Source organism: Phragmites australis, chromosome 5 (genome assembly GCF_958298935.1).
Source record: "Phragmites australis chromosome 5, lpPhrAust1.1, whole genome shotgun sequence".
NCBI classification, from domain to species: domain Eukaryota; kingdom Viridiplantae; phylum Streptophyta; class Magnoliopsida; order Poales; family Poaceae; genus Phragmites; species Phragmites australis.
Genome location: NC_084925.1, coordinates 39,674,830 through 39,699,616, shown reverse-complemented (window position 1 = coordinate 39,699,616; position 24,787 = coordinate 39,674,830). Strand labels below are relative to the sequence as shown.

General features: G+C 41.5%; 2 protein-coding genes across 2 annotated transcripts; both read left to right on the top strand.

Annotated features, from left to right (window-relative positions):
• Positions 1–1,661: 1,661 nt before the first annotated feature.
• LOC133919622 (pheophytinase, chloroplastic-like) lies at positions 1,662–9,014 on the top strand. The gene is made up of 7 exons (XM_062364065.1): positions 1,662–1,819; positions 1,899–2,012; positions 2,127–2,265; positions 2,824–2,994; positions 7,983–8,235; positions 8,370–8,461; positions 8,550–9,014. The coding sequence occupies exons 1-7, from the start codon at positions 1,738–1,740 to the stop codon at positions 8,836–8,838; spliced, it is 1,140 nt and encodes a 379-aa protein (XP_062220049.1). The 5' UTR covers positions 1,662–1,737; the 3' UTR covers positions 8,839–9,014.
• Positions 9,015–13,953: 4,939 nt separating this feature from the next.
• Positions 13,954–19,331, top strand: LOC133919621 (probable pinoresinol-lariciresinol reductase 3). The gene is made up of 6 exons (XM_062364064.1): positions 13,954–14,222; positions 14,341–14,475; positions 15,229–15,466; positions 15,583–15,786; positions 15,900–16,117; positions 19,269–19,331. Exons 1-5 carry the CDS (start codon positions 14,028–14,030, stop codon positions 16,058–16,060), a joined length of 933 nt encoding a protein of 310 aa, XP_062220048.1. The 5' UTR covers positions 13,954–14,027; the 3' UTR covers positions 16,061–16,117; positions 19,269–19,331.
• The last annotated feature ends 5,456 nt before the right edge of the window (positions 19,332–24,787 follow it).

The window sequence follows — 24,787 nt, the reverse complement described above, 5'->3', positions numbered from 1 at the left end:
GGTTGAGAATTTTTCCAAGTTGGAACTCAAGCTCATCGACGTGCGCTCCGTGGTCCATGCTCTGCCGATGCATAAACTAACGCTTCGCAGTTCGCGCTCGGTTCCCTCTTTTTCAAGCGAGGCGAGGCCCCGGCTGCTATCATCACGAGCTCGGCGTCTAGAGATTCTGAATTGGCAGGAGGAGGAGCAGTAGCAAGTAGCAGCGGCGCTGTTCTTCAGAGCTGAATCATGTGTTCGCAGCACGCTCACATGTGTACTACCGAATATACTCCCCGATCGTTTGAAGATTCAAGGCTCTTTTTTATTGTGTACAAAATGTAGAGGTCTCGAAGCACTGGCATTTCGCAACAAGAATTCTCATGAAGGTGTTCAGAGAGGGCATCATTGGATCGTAACATGAACCTGTCTGAAAGTTCTTACCTCATCTTTTTGTTTCCTTTTTCGTCTTGCCTATTCGGTGGCGTTTGGTATGGGGATATCAGGATGTTGAGGTTGGGAATGGGAAATGAGTGGGCAGATATAATCCAATGTTTGATTTTGTGGATGGGGAAATGAGCTTGGTTCGGGAATGAATTTTGGGCAGCCTATTTCCCACCGTTTCAAACCCAAACAGGAGGTGAGTCATGGTCAGGAAAGGTAGAAAAAGATGGTGAAATCACAAAACTGTCTCTATTTATCCATATGATCATTCCATAACTTAATTTTCGTAGGGATATCCTTATCATTTAATTGTATATATCCTAAACCCAAACTCATTGAATGACAAATAATGGATTGGATTGAAATCTCCAATCCCATTTCAAAACCCACGGATAGGCTATTCTGACCTGTGTCTTGTTTTTCACCTCTCAAAAATTTTTTAGAACTAGCCATATGTCTTACAGATATACGTATATACTCACACAACAAATACTGAAAACTAGAGATACAGAAAAAAAAATGATGCCAATCATCTTGTTATGGAGAGTAACATAGCTTACTATTGAAAAAAAAAAACTGCCTCACTGAGATACACAAGATCAAGCCTGGGTGACGCACGGGGTTCCGATTTATTTCGGTTTTCCCAGCTTCTCCAGCGTGACGCTACAGAGAGGATTACGACGTGCTCGTCGTCTACGGGATTCTCGATGGGTCCTGGTGATCTTCGGATGGACGCTTTCTTCAAGCTGCGTGTAGTTGTAGGGCTAGCATGTGCGTGCGTTAGGTGTGTGTGGAGTGGGTTCGTGTGTGTGGGGTGAGTACGCGCGCTCATGTTCAGATACTACAGCTGTATTCAGTGGTGAAGAGTCAAAAAAAAAAACCTGGTGAGACCTAGGCTTGGTTCCCCACACCTCTGTATTTTGTTCGACATCTGTGGTACGGCGCATGTGAAATGTGATGCGTGCAGTCTGCGGGGCTCAAGCCATGCATTGCATGGCCCAGCCGCCCAGGTTCCGTTCTCACACGCCAGCCACGAGGCGGCAGACAGATATTTCCGCAGCGCGCGTTCACGGGCCAGGCCAAGCTGCCTGAGCGAACCTGTCGTTGGCGAGCTGCCTCCCTCGCAAACTCTTTTGGCCCGGCCGCAGCCGCGGCCACGGCTACCGGATTGCGCGCCACGCCACGCCACGCCACACCACACCACACGTCCACACGATCCCAAGCGCAAACGTACAAAAACCAACGAAGCCCCCGAACTCGCAGTCGCTCCCTCCCTCCCTCCCCGGAAGCCTTGCCTACCGTTCTGTTCATCCGCCAATGTCGGTCGCGTCCCTGGCAGCCCTCCGGACTGCCTCTGGCCGCCGCTGCGGCGCGCGTTCCCCCCGGATCGGCCTCAACGGTGGGTGTTCTCGTCTCTACCAAGCTCAGCTCTTGGGCATGCTTGGGCAAGCTAGACTGATCCTTGGAGACATCGGCAGGGGGCAGGTTCTTGATGATGCAGAGGAGGGAGCTCGTGACCAAGGCCGGGATCGCGCTCTCCGTCTGCTGCTCGATGCCAACCTCCTCCGCCTCGGGCAACGGCTCTGCTCGAGGTATTTAATCATGTCTCAACCTACTAGACACTCTCAAGTCTGAACGCTGCAACTCTCAAATTCTGCCGCATATCAGCATCGTCAGAGGCTCGGTTTCGACTATTGTGCATGCAGGGCTGGAGATGTTGCCGTTCAAGGCGGACGGGTACAGCTTCTGGACGTGGAGGGGACGCCGGATACACTACGTCGAACAAGGCGCTGGGCAGCCCATCGTGCTCATCCACGGGTTCGGCGCTTCCGCCTTCCATTGGAGGTTGGGTATCTATGACCTATTCGACAGCTTAATTAACTATCTAATTACTCGTACGTTACAATAAAAATATAAATATTAAAAATATCAATCACAAACTTAAAATATAGAGATATAGATATGCTATGTAACCATCGCTAAATGAATATATCGGAAACAATACCGTAGTTTGATTTCATATAAGATCTGAAAAAAGAGTAAAAGATTATCCACTAATTTTCGTTTTGATTTTTTTTATTAGTAAAATAGATTATATATCCGCAGCCTAGGTGGGGAGTTTGGAGGACGAGAGTGAGTTAAAAAAATAAGTAAATTATTCAAAATTTAAATTTTTTTATTAGACGAGAGGATACTATGAGAAGAGATAATACGGAATCCAACTAGTGTTTTATACCAATATCTCGGAACACGCCTTGCACGGAGAGAAAACCCAATGCGTGGTTGTTGGAAGTTCAGTCTATTCAAGTTCAGAGATACCAATGTCCTATGCGTGAAGCATTTGAGCTACCTCTGCATTCACACTGCGAGACACACGCTGATCTGCTGTGATTTTGTCTGCAGGTACAATATCCCGGAGCTGGCGAAGAAGCACAAGGTGTACGCCATAGACCTGCTGGGCTTCGGCTGGAGCGAGAAGGCATTAGTGGATTACGAGGCCACCATTTGGATGGAGCAGGTCTCCGACTTCCTCAGGGAGGTCGTCAAGGAGCCAGCCGTCCTTGTTGGCAACAGGTACTACGCAAATAACTGACGACATTTCAACTTCAATTTCAGACGGCACGACTGAAAGAGTTTGCGAGAGAGAGATATTGCCAAGCACACTGATCTCTCAGGAGATCGTTCTGTATTTACATTCAGGCATTTACACGTTCGTGATTACAACAGAATACATCGTGGGATCAGTCGTGATCCGATTCAGCAGGATCAAGCCTACATGAACGCTAACTGCCTAACATCTAGTTGACCGTGTGCGCGGCGCGCTGTGCCGTTCCAACGCTGTGACCGCGTCCAACACGTTCAGGTCTGTTGCCATACTTCTAACAGCCCCCCTCAATCACAACATGGTCTTCTCAGGTTGAGATTGTGACTGTTGGCAACAAATGGAGTTCTTGACAGTGGCTTCGTGAATATGTCTGCAAGTTGATCTTTCGTTGAGATGAATCGAACCTCCATCGCCTTGCGTGCCACTTGCTCACGGACAAAGTGAAAATCAACTTCGACGTGCTTCATTCTTGCATGGAACATTGGATTAGCTGTTAAGTAGGTTGCTCCAAGATTATCACACCAAAGCAAAGGTGCTCGGGACTGAAACACACCAAGTTCTCTTAGCAATGACTGCACCCACATCAATTCAGCTGTGACATTGGCAATTGCCTTGTATTCAGCTTCTGTACTGGATCTTGAGACTGTCGCTTGTTTACGAGAGCTCCAAGATACAAGATTTGATCCAAGAAAGACGGCATGACCACTAGTTGATCTTCGATCATTGGGACACCCAGCCCAATCGGCATCGGAAAAGGCACTGAGTGTTGTTGTAGTAGATTTCTGAATCTTCAGTCCTTGGTCAGCTGTACCCTTGATAAATCTTAGTATCCTCTTCACTGCTGAGAAATGAACATCAGTAGGTGATTGAACAAACTGACACACTCGATTTACTGCAAATGCCAAGTCTGGTCTTGTCATGGTTAGGTACTGTAATCCACCTACTAAACTTCTGTATTTGTACTGCTCTTTGTCTGACAAGACTGAACCTTGATCTCTGAATAATTGTTTAGATGCTGACATGGGAGTAGAGATTGCCTTACAGTGCTCCATGTTTGCTCTTTTTAACAGATCAAGAGCATACCTTTTCTGAGATAACAGAATTCCATCGGTTTCTTGTTTTACTTCAATACCCAAGAAGTATTCCAATGGACCCAAATCTTTTACTGCAAAATCCAACATAAGCTGTTGAATCAACGTTTTGGTAGCAGCAGATGATGAGCTGACAATAATTATGTCATCAACATATATTAGCATGTAGATGGTTGTGCCCTTCTCTCTGAATATAAACAAGGATGCATCAGCTTTTGATGAACTGAACCCCAGATCTTGCAACTTTCTAGTGAGTCTAGAATGCCAGGCACGTGGAGCTTGTTTAAGCCCATACAGTGCTTTCTTCAGACGACAAATATAATCTGATGGCTTGCTTGTGTCTTCATAGCCTGGAGGTTGTCTCATGTAGACTTCCTCTTGAAGAACTCCATGCAAAAAAGCATTATGAATATCTATCTGCCTCATGTTCCATCCTTGTGACACTGCAAGAGAGAGGATTATTCTGATCGTTGATGGCTTAACCACAGGGCAATAAGTGTCTAGATAATCAACACCATATCTCTGTTTGAATCCCTTAGCCACCAGTCTTGCTTTGTATCTCTCCACTGAACCATCTGCTTTCCTTTTTACTTTATAAACCCATCTGCTGTCTATGAGATTGATTCCTTTTCTTGGTGGCACTAAAACCCAGGTTTCATTCTTCTGTAGAGCTGAGAACTCAATGCCCATAGCATTTTTCCATTCTGCACTCTCTAGAGCTTCTTGCAAACTGGATGGTTCTGAAACTGCTGAACCTGAAACTGCAGACAGTGCCATTGTTGACACTCTATCTTTTGTTGGAATTCTGATAGCTGAAGAACCAGTGAAGCCTCTTCCCTTTTCTGAATACCTGACTGTACCATCTTTGAATTCTTTGGGTTGGACAATATTGTCACGAAGTCTTGTCCTCATTGAGTACTTGTTGGTCTCGATTTGAACATGATCTTGAGCTGCATCATCATTGTCAGGTTGGCTGTCAGTTGAGGGACTTTCTGAACTTTCCCTGTCATGATCTGCAGTCTGCTCATCTGCATGAGAAATGCTGCCACTAGAGAGATCAGGATTAGCATCAAGATTAGGTTCACTATCACTTGTGTGAGTTTCCTCTACTGCTGGTTCAACTACAATGGTGTTGTCAGAACGGATGAGAGAGTTTTCAGTGTAGGTGTAGGATTTGGCTAGCATCGGCAGAAGTGTAGGATGGTGTGTGGATTTTGGTGTTTCAGTCACTGAAGGTTGAATGACAAAGGGAAAAAGTGTCTCATCAAATACTACATCGCGTGATATGAAAACACGTCCTGTAGTACGATCAAAGCACTTATAACCTTTATGAGAAGAACTATAACCCAAAAACACACACTGTCTAGTTCTGAAATTCAGCTTGTTAGAGTTGTATGCTCGCAGGTTTGGCCAGCATGCGCACCCAAAAACACGTAGGAAAGAATAATCAGGTGTAGTGCCAAGAAGTTTGTGCAGAGGTGTGTCATGATCAATGGTTCGGCTAGGCATCCTATTGATGAGATAACAAGCAGTGTTAAAAGCTTCATCCCAAAAGCGCAATGGCATATTTGATTGAGCTAGAAGAGCAAGACCAGTGTCAACGATGTGACGGTGTTTTCTCTCAACAACCCCGTTCTGTTGATGAGTGTGAGGGCAAGAAACGCGATGATCAATGCCAGATTGTTTGAAATAATTATGCAAACGTTGGTACTCTCCCCCCCAATCTGATTGAACCGAGCAAATTTTGGTGTTTAGAAGATGCTCAACATGTTTTTGGAACTGAATGAATACAGCTTCAACATCAGACTTGCATTTCAAGAAATAAATCCAAACATACTTGGTAAAATCATCAACAAAGGAGACATAATATTTGGAATTATTTACTGATGCTAGGGCAGGCCCCCAAACATCAGTATGAACAATTTGCAAAGGAGCTGTAGATACATGCGAGGAAGAGCCGAAAGGAAGTTGATGAGACTTTCCTTGTTGGCAGGCATCACAAATTCTAGGACAAGAAATATTTGTGTCTACAGCAATATTATTTTTCTGCAAAATCCGAAGAGTAATTGGGGAAGCTGGATGTCCGAGTCTTCTGTGCCATTGCTCTTGAGAGATTTTGGCCATCAGTAAGACTTGACTGGGTTGATTTATTGGCAGAATGTAGAGGCCATTTCTACATCTGCCGGCGAGAAGGACTGTCCTCGTTGCTCGGTCCTTGACAAAGAAAGAGTTGGGATGAAATTCAACAAAAGCATCATTGTCATGGGCTAGTTTTCGAACAGAGATCAAGTGTTTATTGATTCTAGGAGCATGTAGAATATGTCTAAGATGTAAAGGCCTAGTTAAACCAGCAATCGAAGAATGCCCAACATGAGTGACAGACAAACCTGCTCCATTTGCTACTTGGACCTGATCGCCTCCTGTGTATCTTTCCTTGACGGTGAGATGATCGAGTTCATGCGTGACGTGGTCCGTGGCGCCTGTGTCGACGTACCAGTTCGGATCGACGGAGTAGTTGGCGTTGGAGACGGCAGCAGCGACCTTGTTGTTGTCGTCGGCTTGATAGGAGTGATCAAACCGGTACCAGCATCGCAGTGCATCGTGGCCAGGCTTGTCACAGACCTGACAACGTGTGCTGCGTCCGCCAGAACCGGACTGGGCACCTTGAGCTTGATTGCCACGGCCGACACCTCCACCGCGGCCAGCGCCGCCACGGCCAGCGCCGCTGCGTCCACGGCCACCGCGACCTCCATTGCCGTTTCCACGGCCTGCATTTCTTCCTGCACTATTAACTGATACCTGAACAGTGGTGTTATTCTGTTCTCGATGCATCTCGTAGCTCAGCATGTGGGAGTAGACGTCGCTGACTGAGTACGGTGTGATCTGCGTGGTGATGCTCGTCACCAGCGGATCGTATTCTTCTCCAAGTCCGCGCATCAGATAGGAGATGAACTCCTCATCTTGCAGGGGCTTGCCGATGGCGGTGAGCGTGTCGGAGAGCCGCTTCATCTTGCGGAAGTAGTCGGTGACGCTGAGATCTTTCTTCTGCATGGTGGCGAGCTGCATCCGAATCTGCATGATCCGCGCGCGCGAGGTCGAGGCGAAGTTGTTTTCGAGGGTGCGCCAGACGTCGCGCGCCGTTGTTGCACCCACAACATGTGCGAGTGATTCCTCCGTCAGTGAGGAGAGGAGTGCGCTCAGGACGAGCTGGTCCTGGTGGTACCAGAGAGTGTACTCCGGATTGACGGTGATCCGACGGCCGCCGCTCGCCTCGCTGGGCGGAACGACGACTGTTTGGCTCGGAGATGAGATCGAGCCATCAACGTACCCTATGAGCCCTTGGCTCTTGAGATAGGGGACGACCTGAGCAGTCCACAGCAGGTAATTGTCCTGCGTGAGTTTGATGCTGACTAGTTGGCTAAACGCTGGTGTTGGCAGTAGGCCGGATTGAGAGGAGTTGGATGAATTGGAGAAAGCGGAGCTTGGACTCTCAGACATGGCGGAAGCTAGATCGTGGCTCTGATGACCATGAAAGAGTTTGCGAGAGAGAGATATTGCCAAGCACACTGATCTCTCAGGAGATCGTTCTGTATTTACATTCAGGCATTTACACGTTCGTGATTACAACAGAATACATCGTGGGATCAGTCGTGATCCGATTCAGCAGGATCAAGCCTACATGAACGCTAACTGCCTAACATCTAGTTGACCGTGTGCGCGGCGCGCTGTGCCGTTCCAACGCTGTGACCGCGTCCAACACGTTCAGGTCTGTTGCCATACTTCTAACAACGACATGTCCGACGGGAGCATGTTTCAGCTGTAACACTGTTCTCACGTCTGTAACACATCGATCAATGTGCGATCAGCTTAGGGGGATTCACCACGCTGTTCGCGGCGACCGAGGTGCCGGAGCTGGTCCGGGGCGTCGTCCTGCTCAACTCCGCCGGCCAGTTCGCCGATCCAAACAAGCCGGCCGCTGCGCCGGCCGAGGAGGAGGAGAGCAACCCCGTGGCCAGGTTCATCGTGAGGCCGCTCAAGGAAGCCTTCCAGCGGGTTGTGCTGGGGTTCCTCTTCTGGCAGTCCAAGCAGCCGGCCAGGGTCGAGAAAGTCTTGAAAAGCGTAACGTAACTAGAACCAGAACTGATCTGATTGATCATGGGCTGCTGCCACTGCCAGTGGCCAGTGCCTCGCGCCATGTTAATTACTCGCGGTTGTGTGACATCGACGTCTGTTTCTTGATGCAAACTTTGCAGGTGTACATAGATTCTAGCAACGTCGACGACTACCTCGTCGGGTCGATCACGGCGCCGACGGCCGACCCCAACGCCGGCGAGGTCTACTACAGGTGCCAACTAACCACGGGACCGACAATCCGGACGTGATTCTTCAAGTGGTTTTGTTGAGATGTGTGATGATCCTTGGCTGCGCTGTAGGCTAATGTCGCGGTTCATGTCGAATCAGAGCCGGTACACGCTGGACCGGCTGCTGGGGAAGCTGTCGTGCCCGCTGCTGCTGCTGTGGGGGGACTTGGACCCGTGGGTCGGCCCGGCCAAGGCCGCGCGGATCGAGGAGTTCTACGCCGACACCACCGTCGTGCACCTGCAGGCCGGGCACTGCCCGCACGACGAGGCGCCGGAGCAGGCCTACAAGGCGCTGCTCGAGTGGCTCGCCGCCCTGGACGCCCGCGCCAAGCCGGCCGAGCCCAGCCTCCAGGCCGTCTGATCCATTTGAGGCTTAGCACACAGTAGTTACGTAAAAGAATCAAGAACGCAACGGTGCGTAGCATTTCATTTGTAGTATTTTGTAGCAAAAGGAATTCTTATTGTGATCCCCATGTAGCAATTTTTCGAGCTTCCGGTCACTTTCTCTTCTCTGGGAAATAAACGCAGTTATGTTAATACCAAGAGCCAAATTTGTACCCAAATGTGTTGTTTTGCATCGAAGAGTCGGGTTCTTGAGTGCACGTTCATATTTCACATGAAAATAGTGTAATTGTCAAAGAAATATGAGAAAATTCCCGCGTGTCAAAACGGTCTTAGGGCAAGGATAATACCGCCTAGTAGCCTTTACATAATTTTAAGACCATTTAATAAACATGTCTTGCAATTAGTTATTTTTTATTGTCTCGTAGTAACTCCGCATCCCTTAATTTGTGGTTTGATGGAAGGAAAGATAGCACATCAATCTTATGACATACTGTATAATAATATGCCAATCATCTCGTATATAAAATTTTAGCTTATGATATAGTAGTTCTCAAGATAACAACATTTTTCTCTCATCTCTTTTCTCTTCACGTCATATAAATTCTTAGATAGGAATACATGAGATAACTTGTAAGATGGCTGATATGAACCATTGTACCTGCTTTAGTGCTTTAGCGTGTGTTTGGATGCCTGGACGGCCTCATCCGGATATTAGCCGGTCCTCATGTTTGGTTCAGCGAAATAGAGAATCACACTATTTCATTTTGGATGAACCGATACATATACTGGAATATTCCTATGAGATGTGCCGATTCGTTTGGCAAATTTGGTGGAACGACGTTGTACAGGACCGATCGTCCCGATGTAAACAATAACGGTGTATGACTCATTTACCTCTGTTCACAACAGTATTTTTCTGTTTCTAAAAAATCATAGAATTTTGTGTGTGTTCCATAATCTATGTGCAACATATTTTAATTGGATTCACACAAAAAAAGTCTATGTATAATTGAAACCAAAATTCTCCAAAAACAAGTTACTTTTATAACTTCTAACAATTGTTACGGTCTCAAATAAATTCTCAAAAATCTACAAAAGTTCTCTAATAATCTTCTTATGTGATGGACTAATTTCTAAAATTATTTCTAGTCTTAAATTATATGGTGAAAAAGTGAATTCCTTTGTAATGCTCTATTTATATGTATTTTTATCATCCTTTACAGCCCATCCAAAATCAACCCATTCAACCAACTAAATAGAATCTTGTACCAAGTCGTTCTATTTCATATAACCAATCAAACATATTCTCGTACCATTCCATATATCTAACCAAATAACCTACTTATACCATCTCATCTAGTATCATCTCGTTCAATCTCATCCCATCCAAAACAATCTCATCTCATTCAACTTTGTTCAACCAACTAAACACATCCTTATTGTTACGTCGCTTTTTTTAGAAATGAGATTTACTCGGCTTTTTATTGAAAGCCAATATGGAGTAATACAGCAGCCGACCAACTACAAAAGAAAAGTAAAACAAGCTGGGGAAACCAGCAAATAAGTTATCAGTCCAGAATAAAGAACAAACAGGCCAACAGCTCACCCATGAGCAGAAGCAACAAAAGGAAACCGAAACTACACCAAACACACCCAACTAGTCGATCACAAGCAAAAATTCTAAAGTTCCACCACATCATACACTAGCTTATGGTTCATATTAAAGGTTGAGATCCACTAAAGAATATTAGACAAAGTTGCCTCCAGAACCATCCCGTCTTCCAATTTAAGCAATATCTTTCATTTATGCAAATATAAAATCCCAGAAAATACACATCAATGGGAAGCACGTGAAATTTCCTTTCTATTGCCATCTTATTACGAGCTTGCCAAACTACCCATACTAAACCTATAAAAAGAAAGACACCCAGATTTTTTAAGCCTTTAAAAATTCAAACTAAGCGAATTAGACAAAAGGTCCTCAATGGACTTGGGTTAGGTCGACCAATCAACACTCCATGAGAAAGCACTAAGCAAAACAGGCTAAAGGATACTTAAACAAAATATGGTCAATTGTTTCAACATGCCCACACAAGTAACAATGCTCACTTCCTCTCTAACCCTTTTTTTCAGAGAAGCAGCAGATTGCAATCTATCATGTGTAGCCTGCCAAAGAAAAATCTTAATCTTCAAAGGCAACTTGCTCTTCCAAATCTTACCAGCACCCTTGCTAATAATACTCCTAAAAGTGATGAATCTATAAAGAGATCTAGTTGAAAACTTTCTAGATCTATCCAAAGCTCTGAACACCTCATCCTCATTGTTATTCAAGGTCACTCCTTGAAGCTTTCCATATAACTCGGGTGTAGCTTTCTTCTTCTAAACTCAATATTCCAATTATTATCCATGACACAATCCTCCACAAGGATATTTGGGTCTCCACTGAGTTTAAACAGCTTAGAATACTGAATATGAATAGGAGCATCAACAAGCCAAGTATCTTTCCAGAAGACAACCTTGTCTCCCTTATTGACTTTGTAATAAGCCCTCCATTTAAACAAAAGTTTAACTTTATGCAAACATTGCAAGAATTAAGAAGAACCTCTCTTCTTGGAATTGAAAAACAGACCATCATACATATATTTGGCTCTAAGAGTTCTAAACCAAGTTTCCTCATTATTCCTAATGATGTTCCAAATCCACTTCATCAATAAACACTTATTCAAAACATGAGTATTAGCAATACCTAGGCCACCAAACTCTTTAGGTTTGCACACTGCCTCACATTTAACCATATGGTATTTGAACTTATCTTCAACACTTTGCCAAAAGAAGTTAGCCTTGATAGAATCCATCTTGCCATGCACCTCTGCTGGCAAAGATAGAAACCCATAGTATAAATAGATAGACTACTCAAACAAGAGTATGTCGTGATTAATTTTACACCAGAGGACATATGTTTGCCTTATCATTGGAACCAAATAGATTTTTATAGAAATCCACAATAAATTTTTCCAAATCACCATGCTGTGAAATCATCCCATTCTCAGTTTTCAAAGTGAAAATGGAATACTTCCTTCTTCTACCATTAGCATATCGATGAAAAAACCCAGTATTATTATCTCCCTGTAAGATCCAATCTTGACCACCTCTCTGCTACCAGTATATTTCATCCATGAGATATAAATGATCAATTTCTTCTTCTAATTTATATCTAAGACCCCAATCATCAACCATAAGACCACCTTGTTCCACTCTTTGATCAAGATCAATCAACTGCTTAGACACCAATCTACGCTAACTTCCACCCTTTGAGAAATTGCCTAACTTTAGACAGACACCATGCCATTTATCCAAGGAGTAAATATGATATGGTATTCTTTTCTTCCACTCATCCCAGTTTTGAAGTAATGTATCTTTTAAACTCATCCCAGTAGCCACAATTTCTTAAAAAATAAATACTTTTGCCTAGACATATGCTTTTCTCCTAAGTCCAACATAATGAGAGTATGATCTGAACCAACTCTGATCAGATTAGTTACAATACTAAGAGGGTATTTGGTTTTCCAATCATAAGATACCAGCACTCTATCCAAGTTCCCCATTATCAGGTTTTTCTGCTTATTAGTCCAAGTGAACCTCCCCCATTTCTTTCTTAGCTCAATAAGATGATAAGATCAATGAAACCATTAAGCAAATCAACTAGTATTGGGTTGATATTACCTGTATTAATATCCTACTTGGATCTAACCAGGTTAAAATCACTAAAAAAATAAGAGGAAGTGACTCTTTATCACAAATCCCTTGCAACTCCTTGATAAAATCATTTCATAAATCAAGATTGGCAAGCTCATATATTGTAACCATACCTCATCTAAAATTTAACCTTCTATCTCTCAAGGTCACATTGATACAAAACACCCCACCCAATGGTCCTCCACTTCAAGAGCATCTTCTTTGATGCTCACCAGAATACCCTAGAGAGACCCTAGAAAGTAAGCAAAACCAAAAAAACTCTAGATTATCAACCAACTGAGATAACTCCTTGTTATCAAATTTGGCCTTCAATGTCTCTTGCAGCACAATTCCATCTAATCTCTCTTGCTTAATAATCTCTTTCACTTGACCTCTTCTGACCTTTTTAGCTACCCCCTAACATTTCAGAAAAGAAATCTTATTTTAATATCTTTTTACTACTTGACCCCTTATTCTTAGCTCTATCTAGAACAAACCTTGCGTTATCAATCTAGTTGCTTTTTATAACATCCCTTTTACTATTACTAATGACCTATATGGTCATATCCGACAAATACTCTTCATTATCCCTAACATCCCTGTCAGCTAGAGATTGTAAATAGGTTTTGTAGTTAGTTTCAGCAATGACAGCTTAAGCACATTCATCAGCTTTAAAAGCCGAAATAGTACTTCAACATTCTCTACTCATATATCTAATTGATCAATAATCTATCTAATATGATTATTGGAAGTATTATTAAGAATAGTAAAAGAGTTAGTAGAAGAATTACTACATTGGTCCTTCAGGGTTTTGGCTTTTCATTCTAACCATGATATTCTCTTAAATTGGCACACTATCCGTAGGAACTCTTGTATTGGATCTAGTAGCTATTAAGTTTTGTTTAGCTATTTTCCTAGATTTCTTCACAATAGAGATAGATCACCCTTACCTTTACCATACTCAACTTCTTCATCATTTTCTAAATATTTATCCGTTGATAGAATCTTAGGCTCCAAACCTTCCAAACCATCCAAACCACCATCAAGATTAGTCATTATCCGGTCATTTTTCTACCTACTATAAGCAGTCCAAACTTTGAAGTCATCATCCTTGATAGTTGCTTCTAAACTTCGCTCCGAACCGTCCAATTAATATGTGGTGTTTTCTTTTAAACTATTTTCTAAGAAAAGATGGTCTAGAGGACACTATATTTTTTGATACGGATAATTTTTTTCTTCTCTATAGGTCATTTTTTTTTCTGTATATAGTGTCCTGTAGATAAGAAATTTTTATTAAAAAACAGTGCACCATTTTATTAGTGTGGTGTAGACAAATTGCCTTTAAAAAAAAAAAACCGAATATGCAGTCTTACATTAGCGGTTTCTGTTTCGATTTTTCGATCTGATCTTGAAATATCACATCGTCAAACGCCCGCACCATTCGTAGATCCGTCGAGCCGAGCGGCGGAGATGTCCGACGAGGCGGTGAGGGCGAGGAGCAGGGTCCTGGTGGTGGGCGCCACCGGCCGTCTCGGCGGCAGGCTCGCACGCGCCAGCCTGGCCGCCGACCACCCCACCTTCGCGCTCGTCCGTCCCCACCACTTCGCCCGCCCCGACTCCCCCCTCCTCACGCCGCTCGTCGCCGCCGGCGCCACGCTGCTCGAGGTGAGTGGGCGCCACCCCTTGCCCTTCCCGTAGTCTCCGCTCCCGAGCCACCAGAGACGCGTTTCTCCACGTTCAGTTCGTTAACTGTTAAAAGCTTTAAGGCTTCACTGTGGTTCAGGGGTCGCTGGAGGATTACCCGAGCTTGCTCGCGGCGGTGCGGCGGGTGGATGTTGTGATATGCGCGGTGCCCACGAAGCAGGCGCTCGAGCAGAAGCCTCTGATTCGTGCTATAAAGGAAGCAGGATGCGTGAAGGTGAGCTCGCAAGCCACAATGCATTTCCACTTAATTGGCTTAATTTGCTACATTTTCTCCACGAGTCTGGTAATTATGTCATATCAAAGGGTTTATCCTCGAATGCAAATGATTTGAAAATGGGTACATGCAGTGAAATAGATGGCAGAACCGCACAAGTGTTAACTGTAGGGAAGAAATCGAATTTGGCACTGTGGTGGTCCGATTAATCATGTAGAGAAATTGGAAAGGGAAAAAATAATCCAGAGCATATGTGGCACTAATGAAATAGACAGAGGAACAAAAATAACAAAAAAATGTATATTGAGAAAATGCTCCTCATTTGTTTGCCTTACCAGTTCGACCTTATCCTTACCTAGCTCTAGTCATGTTACCTGCAAAATCTGCACTGCCTAAGTGGTGTTATTTTATATGAGGTCCATCTGTGGTGATATCACTGGTTAGGTGTTAGTTTTTCATAACATTTTTTAGGAGGGTCATTCTGGATTTTATTTCCTTTTCTGATTTTTTTTGATGAATTAAAACTCGACCAACCTAGGAGGAACTAGGTGACATATAAGAAGAAATAGACACATAAATTCGAGTCGAAGAGGACTCGAACCTTGGTGGTGGGGGTGTACACCCACATCTCCGACCAACTGTGCTAGGCTCAATTCCTTTCCTTTTCTGACTTTGTGTTCCAGAACATTTATGGTGACCATCGCATTAGGAAAAATGAAGCGTTGCTTCTGACTTTGCAGTGAGTTCTTGCAGAGATTTATTCCAGCAGAATTTGGTCTCGATCCAACAAAGGTTCAAATTTCTGACATAGATTATGGCTTCTATGAGAAGAAAATTGAAATCCGCCGTTCAATAGAGTGCGAAGGCATTCCTCACACCTACATCTGCTGCAATTTCTTCATGCGATATTTGCTTCCTTCACTGGTGCAACCAGGCCTAGATGCTCCTCCTAGAGATGAAATTAGGATATTTGGTGAAGGAAACACTAAAGGTCCGTCTGATAATATTACTTTTCTTCTTTCCAGTCTGCTGTCTGAATTGGTGGAAAGTAAAAGGTGTCTTCCACATTTATATTTTGTTGCCTCAAGGAAGAACTTTTCTTTGCAGGTGTTTTTGTTAAAGAGAGTGATGTAGCCAAATTTACATTATGTACCATAGAGGACCCCAGGACATTAAACAAGACATTGTATCTGAGACCTCCAGGAAACGTCTGCTCAATGAATGAATTGGTTGACCTCTGGGAGGCAAAAATCAATAAATGCCTGAAAAGGATATATATAACAGAAGAACAACTCCTTAAAGAAATCCATGGTACGTAGAAGTTTGCCGTGAAGCCTTTCTATTTCTAATCGCTGATCATCTCATGAAAGACATTTGTTTTATGTATTTGCCATGTAATCTCATTCTTTTCTTTTTTATTGCAGATGCACCATTTCCCTTGAAGATGGATTTAATTTTTATATATTCAACATTTGTCAAGGGTGACCACACATACTTTGAAATTGACTCGACGGTTGAAGGAACTCAACTGTATCCACATGTAAATTATACCACAGTGAATGAGTACTTAGATACACTAGCGTAGAACTCAACTTCTTGTTGTTGTTGTTGTATATCTCTACTTGTAAGTTGTAAACAATGCCCTTTTGTTCCAAATAGAATTTTGAAAGAAGTGGAGAGTGGTGACTCATGAATATGTATCCAGTTTTGTATGTTCCGAATATGGTATTCCTATATTCTTCTTTCTATATTGCTTTAATAATCAATAAGACAGTAACTAATAAGTAATTCAACATCACAATTATCAGTTGGGCTGATTTTTAATCAACGATTGACTAATTATTGGAGGTTAATGAGAATTCTAGAACATGTTTCAAAGTGTCATTGTTTGTCTATTTTTACCATCACCTCAGTCTGTTGCCAATCCAAGTAGGCAACTAATGGATATGGTGAAGATACTACCCAGGAAATGTAGCAATCTTGGAACCAGATCTACTCCAGAATGTGCTGATGATCTGACAAAATTTTATCCTGCATATCAGCATATGTGCCGTGATATTTGGCCATGTGTAAATCAACAAGAGACCCATACTCCACGCGACAGACAAATTACATAAAAGAAAAGACAAAGAGATTTTGTGATGATTTAGCAGACATCTCAAACTCTGCCTATCAAGGTCAGTAAGGTGAATGAGAAAATGTTGAGAAAGGATCGATGCCTATGTTACAGAAGTTGTAACACAAGATGCTACACCTGCTGGGTCCTACATAAGCTGGCTCCTTTTAAAAATATGTTTTGTGTTCCTAGGAAAAGATGATGATTTTTAGAATAAGCAGCATAGGTAATGGAGAAGAATGGCTACTTCCTCTCTTCTGCTTTGGTTTCTTCTATACTTGATGGAGTGAAAGAAGAGGACAGGAATGCCAACACAACAAAACAAAAAAGGAAATCTGTGTTTCTTGTCTTTCTCCGCTTATTTGTCTCCTTATAACTCTTGCTTTTATCCTTCGTTTGGCCCTCCAACTGTGGATGGTTGAAGAATGCCATACTGCTCTTGATCCTTGAGGTAACAACATCCTCATCCATCTTTGATCCATTTACTTATTTGATTGATGATTTGAATTACACGTTTCCTTGGTCTTTGAAGAGCAACATCTTAAGAATGAGTGAGGTCAGTGAACAGTAACCGTCAGATAGTTGATTCTAGATCCTTTATGTTCCTTGCAATTTAGTCTCAATAACTAAGATACGTGCTAATCCATCATCCATCAATAATCCTACCATACGCGTATAATTTGATATGTATTTCCCTAGTTATTTTGTGCTGATGATAGAGTCGCAGAACAAACTTAGAAAGTGGTGGGTCATTTACTTCAAATCCAGACAGAAAAGCATATCCTTGCTTTTAGCCTATGTCAACCTTCGTACTCCAATTAGTAAGAGACTCACATAGTGAATACCATGGTTCAAATCCCATCATCTGCATTTTTATGAATTGTTTGTTTGGGCATGCATCTTCTGGACACCAATTTCCTAGTTCATATAAAAGCCTTGATGATTTGGTCGTTTTTATTATTTTGTGTTCCCATCCAAATTTTTTCCAGAACATCTAATTTGTTTGATTGATCATATAAACAAAGTCGTCTGTTGCAATTTAGTACTGTATTGCCATGGAGAAGCAAGGGAAGAGTGCAACCTTTGCAACACTACATTATTAAATTGGCTATGGTCTGTGGAGTCTGAATAAAATGAGCTCGTTTCTTGTTAGCTCATTTTATTTGTAAATTTTGTTTTACATAACAGTAATTTTTTTTTATCAATTTGTTTACGGTACGATCTGTCTGCTCAAATTATGTAGCATAAAGAGCGACTTAAACATTGTTTTAGTTGCATCGTTGCATCGAGTGCTATATTACTATTATGATATCATCACCAGTTGAAGATGAGCCAAAAGGGCAGTCTAGCCCATCATGGATCTTGTTTGTGTACTTCGGTAATTTAACTAATGTTGGTATTTTGAATTTGAACTTCGTTTATACCTTTTTATTTCATTATTTTGATATTACAAGATTGAAAATTTTCTGAACCACAGAAACTTCGAAATTCGAGTGATCCAGTATGCCAGAGAGCAACTCAGGGCGCAATAGGCATTCTCGCAATGATTCTTCCATAAGGCATAGAAGTGGCTATGAACCTTCAGACACAGAAACTGAGTGGCACGAAAGCCCTTGGAATGATGCAGTATTGACATCAGAGAGGACTCGCCTGCCGAAAGATCCTGGTAGGAATGCGCAAGTTGGTGCTAGAAGGCAAAACACATCACCTAACCGTACAGGAGAATATCATGATGAGAGAACTTCAAACTTGAGAAACAGTCGTACTCCTCCCAGGGTCACAGAAACAAGGCGCCAACCTTGTCCATATTTCGTTCCTCCCAGGTGGAAAGAATGAATCACGCAATAAAAGCAACCGGACTCCTCCCAGATTTCGTTCTTCGATGGAAAGCTTTAGTAGATCGTCAGTCAAGGAGAGATTTTCCCGTAGCCGGTCAAATTTCTACACCGAAACTACGGTCACAAGGGAAGGAATATCCTGCTGGAGCTCCTGCAGTCCCTGGCAATAATCCTGTTTCAGCACAGGCAGGAAGAGAAGCTGCTGATCATATCTTTCTTTACCATCTAAACGCGGTCGCGTTCCTTGCTCTGGGATGGTCCACGTCGCCCTTTGGTTGGCCACCGTTCGATCTGTTCACAGGGAGGTTAGGACCATTCGATCATCAAGCCCCACGATTCCTGGCTTCCTGAGAGTTTGGGATTTCTCTCAAGCTTCCGCGCGACTCCGGCCACTGCCGCCACTGCAGGCTCCGCTCCACATGCCCTCACCGCCACCACCACCTTCGGCACCGCCACCTCGCCTCCACTGGCGCCTCCGCTCTGCGCGTCCGGACCACGCAACGGGATGTATGTCGCATAGCTGAGGAGAACATCTTGTAGGCTGGGGTGGAGGTCAAGACAGATTGCAAGAGAAACAGGTATCCGATTTCACCTCTGAATCTTTTTCCTACAGTTATGGTTGTAATTTTGCAGGTTTCAGAATCGACTTGTTCAAATACCCGTCCTCTGCTCGAATCCTGATTTCAACAGCTAACTACCTCAGAAAATGCTTAGCTAATCGATTATTCTTACCATGTTAGCTGCCCCATTATAATTTATTTAATTTTGGGAGGTATAATCTCTTTGAATATGTACTTACTATTAGGAATTCATGTACATTTTGTCTCACAATTATCTGCAATGTACATTGATGGAGGCTAAAGAATTTTCTCCTAAAATGAGACTTAGGCTGTTGATCTTTCCACATGTTCGTGGCTCTGCAGGTTTTGATTATTGTAGCAGTTTAGTGGAAAGGAGTAAAAAATATGAGAACAAAAGTCAAATTAGTCATGACAGAAAGAGCTATTAGACGGAATAATGCTCATTTGAAGGGAAACTCTAAATTTCGCATTAGTAGTTTTAATCAAAACTACCAAGAACATTGAAGCAGAACAAAAATGTGGTCAAAGTGTATTTACCGGTTAAAGGAGAAACCTTGTTTATTATAGCTTGCTGTGATATCATTTAGGGTACTACAAAAAGGTTTTCATTTTAATAGTTTAGGAGTATTGTTATTTGCACTTCGCTTTATGATGCAAATAGAGTTTAACGCTGCCAATTATGTAACTGATGTCAGTGCAATATCTCACACCACAGCTTTCAAATTGCGTATAGCCTGCTTGTCTTTTTACGCTTAGTAAATAGTTTAACTTCTGTCGTTTCATTGATATTCTTACTCACGTTTATTGTCAGCTACCCAATTTACTCCGTGTGATAGTTTAACTTCTGTCGTTTCATCGATTTTTTTTTTTGGACCTGCAAAATAACACATCTGGAAAACACAATTACTACAAGAATATGCAGAAATAGATTAAGCCACTGCAACATAGACCAACGATGTTCCAAAATTTCATGAAAATCTGAGATAGTGTAAATAAGAACATGTACTACGAAGAAAATAAGACAACCATTAGATTTGTCTCTCCTCTCTGTTATTGAAATGAAGTGGTGCAATCTGCATAACATACTAGCGACTTCAGTTATTGCAGAAATGTTTTTTCATACCAGGAGTATCAGATATGGTTGCAATGCCCGTTTGTACCAGGAAATTTAGAAATAGACCAGTCCCTTTGTTTTACGCCTATGCACAAACATGCATTTGCACTTTCGCTTGAACAAGTTAAATAATCATAGAAGATGGAAAAGTATCATAAATTTGCTCAAGTTCACAATAGACAATTTTTTAGTTGAGTGTAGATCATGCTTCAAAGGCCCTATCCTCTGGTGATGCCCCAGGCAAAGGCCAACAAGAGTTGCTCCAAAATCTTCGCATGTGTTAGCTACGACAGTTAACAGATCACAGAGTAAGCTACGACAGTTAACAGATCACAGAGTAAACTATCAGGAAACCAACAATTATTTTATTCTATAAAACAAAATTTAGGGTGTATATCTAAACATTACTATCAATGATCACAATATAAACAAATTCATGAAACTGTTTATCAACTATCTACACTAGAATCAAATACTGGAAGGAAAAGAATACAACTGTATAGTTCCTTTGCAAAAAAAAGAATTTGCTGCTAGCTTAATTCCTCCTTTGTTAATGGATCGTGTTACAAACAACAAATACTCTAACAACATAAAAAAGAAAATACTCTGATCTCGAAAAACAAGCAGCTTAGAGTCTGTATATGATTTTGTCTGATAATGTATATATTTTTATGCAGCACCTGTACATATTTGCATCAATGTCGAGTTATATATTTTCATGCTAAACAAACCTATTGATACGTAACACCAGTTAGCCGATATTTTCACCAAGCCTCTAAATACTACCAGATTTGCCTATTTGAAGGGAGAGCTTGGGGCGTGCTATCTCTATAGCATTATGTGTGAGGGAGTTTCTTTTGTACATGATCTATCTTACTTTTGTTGTATTTGTATTGCATCTCATTATGTAAGATAATCATGGTAGTTGAGCTTTGATTTGTATGTCTTTAGTATTTTCGGTTGCTAGATTTGAATTTGGATTAAGTTGAGTAGTTGTGTGGAGCAAACTTTTAATCTTAGACTCTTCTTGATGCTTTGATATGATACATTTCAAGCAAGTTAGTTTTTCTTAAGATGAAATTTGGTAATTTTATGAATCATGTAGACTATGAAATGCTACATTGTTGATCACCATGTTCGTAATTGCTTTGTCTTAGTTAATACTTGTGTTAAGGCTATTTTGTTGGATATTTTGCTTTAGCCTTCTTGATTCAAGATTCTGAATTGGAAAATATTGCACTATATTTTCCATCTTTGTCAAATGTTTAGCTCATGATAGAACCTTGGAGGAACATATGTCCCTTATGTCGTAAAGACATTACTTGACTTAATCAAGTGAACACTTATTTCGTTGTGAAAATATGAATAATCTGGTGAATTCAAATATCTTGTGCTAAAATATGATCCAATACGGTTGTTTTGAAGCATCAAGGTGTTTGCTGTACTCAATTGCGTGACATTTTGCTTTGATAAGAGTCAACTTGAGGATAAAAATAAAAGAAATGTGCATAAATGATCATTTTATTTTAATCATTTAATCTAACTAAGTCTTAGTTTCATATGTGAGCGTTTGTAAAGCGTACTATTATGAATGCTTGTTTGCTTAGTGTGGGATTAAAATAGCTAGTTCTTAATGCTGGTATTTTCTCGATATGAGTGGATGCTTATGTGATGGTCACCTTATACATGATTCGGCTATGTGAAATTAAATGCGTCAACCAACTCTTCGGATTTAACTTGTCAAGCTTCATGTTCTTGTGTTACTCTCTTTTTGAGCCTTTGTGCAATTGTGAGCTCCATCATCTTCTTTTCGAAGTCCTTTTTGATATTTCTAGTACTTGCAAATACTTTGTGGTATACTTGTAAAAACTCACTAGGATTACATGTTCATGCATTACATAATGTTTTATCTTTGAGTGTTTGCATTACCAAAGGAGGAGAGTATATGTACAAAGAAGAGAATATGCTCTAAAGAAGAGAAATGAGAAAAATTGTAACACATCTCAAATAAAAAAAAGTGTATTCATCAAGTGGGATATTTGTTTTTGAATTTTTGAGCGTTTCTTGCTCCTTTGAGGTTTTAGCTTGTTTTTGCCTATTTTTGGCCTTTTGCAATCTATCTTATGCCAAGTGATTTGTGTTAACTCTTTCTTAGTTTTGGTCACTTGGATGTGCTTCACCTTTTCTATTCTAAATCTTTGTGTTTTGAGAGTTGTCAATGCACTCATCAAGGAGGAGATTGAGAAACCAAGTGGAGAAGTGTCTTGATTTGCATGTGATGAGGCATTGACAATAGTTGATTTATGTTGAAATTGGTTAGTATGTGTTTGTGGATATTTGTTCTTGTTCATGACTAACTCGAGTTGTTGTGTTTAGAATTGACGAATTTCTGATGTAATGTCTGTGAACCGGACCGGATGTTCCGGTGGGTGGTGCTTCGGGTTGAGAACAGTGCACACACCGGATGTTCCGATGTTCAGATCAGAACATCCGATGTTCAGAAAACTACTGTGATGTGCTCGGAATTGAATTAGATTTCAATTGAAGATTTTGATATTGAGCTAACCTAAGATGATTTGGAGATGGTTTGAAGAAACATGTTTACTTGTCTCATAGTGTGCAGGTGACAGTTGCAACTTGGTGTTCGACTGCGGGTGATCAGGGCAATCGAGGTGCTTAGTGCGAGACGATCAAGTAGACCAAGCGGAATTAAGGGTGATTCTATCGGTACATGTGGAGGTCAAGCAAAGCATGAAAGATGGATGAAGATTGCGTGTTGATAAAGTCAAGCGAAGAGGATGCCGGTGGAAGTGACAAGGCGGCCCGAGGGATTAGAAACGGAAGATACTTGCCGGTGGTCAGGATCACAAGACGGAGTACACGCATCAATATCGGAGCACTTGCAGGATCGCAAGACGGAGTACACACATCAATATCGGAGCACTTGCTTAAGGTGTATAAAAGGCAGTGAGTCACGCTTTGAGAAGCGTGCTAGGGTTTCGCAGTTTGGTTTCAAAATCGTGGGAGGATTGGAGGAGTATATGGCACAATTACGAAGTTTGCGTCGAGGCGAAGCTAAGTCATAAAGGTGTCGTGGCCGTCTGATAAATGAAGAAGAAAATAGACTAAAATATCATCGGTGGTAGGTAGAAGTGTAATATAAGAGAGTGGTATTTTGAGAAAAAATAAGAAAATTTAGGGGTCAAGTTTTCTAGGCCTATAAATAGAGGGGTATGGCTACGGGAGAGGAGGAACCAACCATTTGAGAGAGCTGAGTGATAATTTTTAGATGAGAGAAAGAGAAATGCTTAGTCTATGTATTAGGTGAGAGCTTTGTAAGGAAAAATATTTTTAATCTGACTAAAATAAGGTTGACCTCTACTGCAATGAAGTTTATTTTTCTTTATATTATTGTGCTCACCTTCTTCTAGTTTTCATCTATTAGTTTCATTGTAAGTTTGTAAGTTTTTCGGTTTCCGTATTTGATTTTCATTTTGATTTTTTCTGAAATGTCAGTATCTTGTGAGGTCATTCTTCTTGTTACTAGAGATATAAAATTTGCATACACATACTTATATGATGATGTATTGAATTCTCTTGTCTCTAGATAATCAACGGTATTCATTTTTTCTTGTTTATTTGCTAGTTGTGATCTTTTAAGTGATAATACATATGAATTGATCTTGAATAAAACATATGGTTCATGTATCATACGTGAAGTCATGTTGTATCGATTTTCTTTTACTAAAACTTTTATCTATTTTTGATTTCGTTTGAATTTTAAGTGTATTAGATGATCCATATAGAAGGTCATTAATTTTATCAAAAATTTATTAAGACATCTATTTAACTCCTTTAATCATAAATCTTGTTACTATATAATTCGTTGCCAAGTTCATGAGTATCCACCGCAAGAGCTTGCCAGTTAGCTCCCTGAGATGGCGTGGTGAAGATCGACAGAACAACCGAAGCGTGAATCTGCATGTGGTTCAGTTGTGATAGAAATCCTGTCTGGTGATTGTTTCGCTGTGTGCTATCAATCATGGTATGTCTTTTTTTCTGGTCCAATGGTCCTTCCTGTCTGTGTTGTGCAATTAGTCTACGGTGCCTCCTTTTTGTTGGTGCCCACGCAGTCTATGCACTCGCAGCTAGCTTGGATATGTAAAAAAAGTCCAGGGAATAAGTGCCTACACGTTACGTGGGCACGTGGCAAGGTGTTTTGTTTCATACATATGAAAACAAGCGTGTAATTTTGTGTCATGTGAATTATCGATGCAAACTAGTAATATACGCTACGGCAACTGTGTGTGAGTGAAGAGCTTTGTGTTATATAAAAAATTATTCTTTTATGGTCCGGATTCCAAGAAGAGAAATAGATGAAACCCTCTGGTACTCGTGCAATGCACAACTGAAACCCTCTGGAGTGAAATAAATTTTATAGTATCTGGTTCTATAAAAAATTTGTTTTATGATATATGTTAATCTTTTTTTTCCTTTTCAACCTAGCTATTAGATCACAAGATTGATAGTATGGATGAGATTTCACGAAAATCTTTCTAGACAAGATTCTATAAAATTTGCTTCTCGAGTGGAGACCTTGCTAACTTGGTCGAGCGCGGAGGGGTATAGAAGCTACCGACTGGTCAAGATGGTTGGCGGCGAA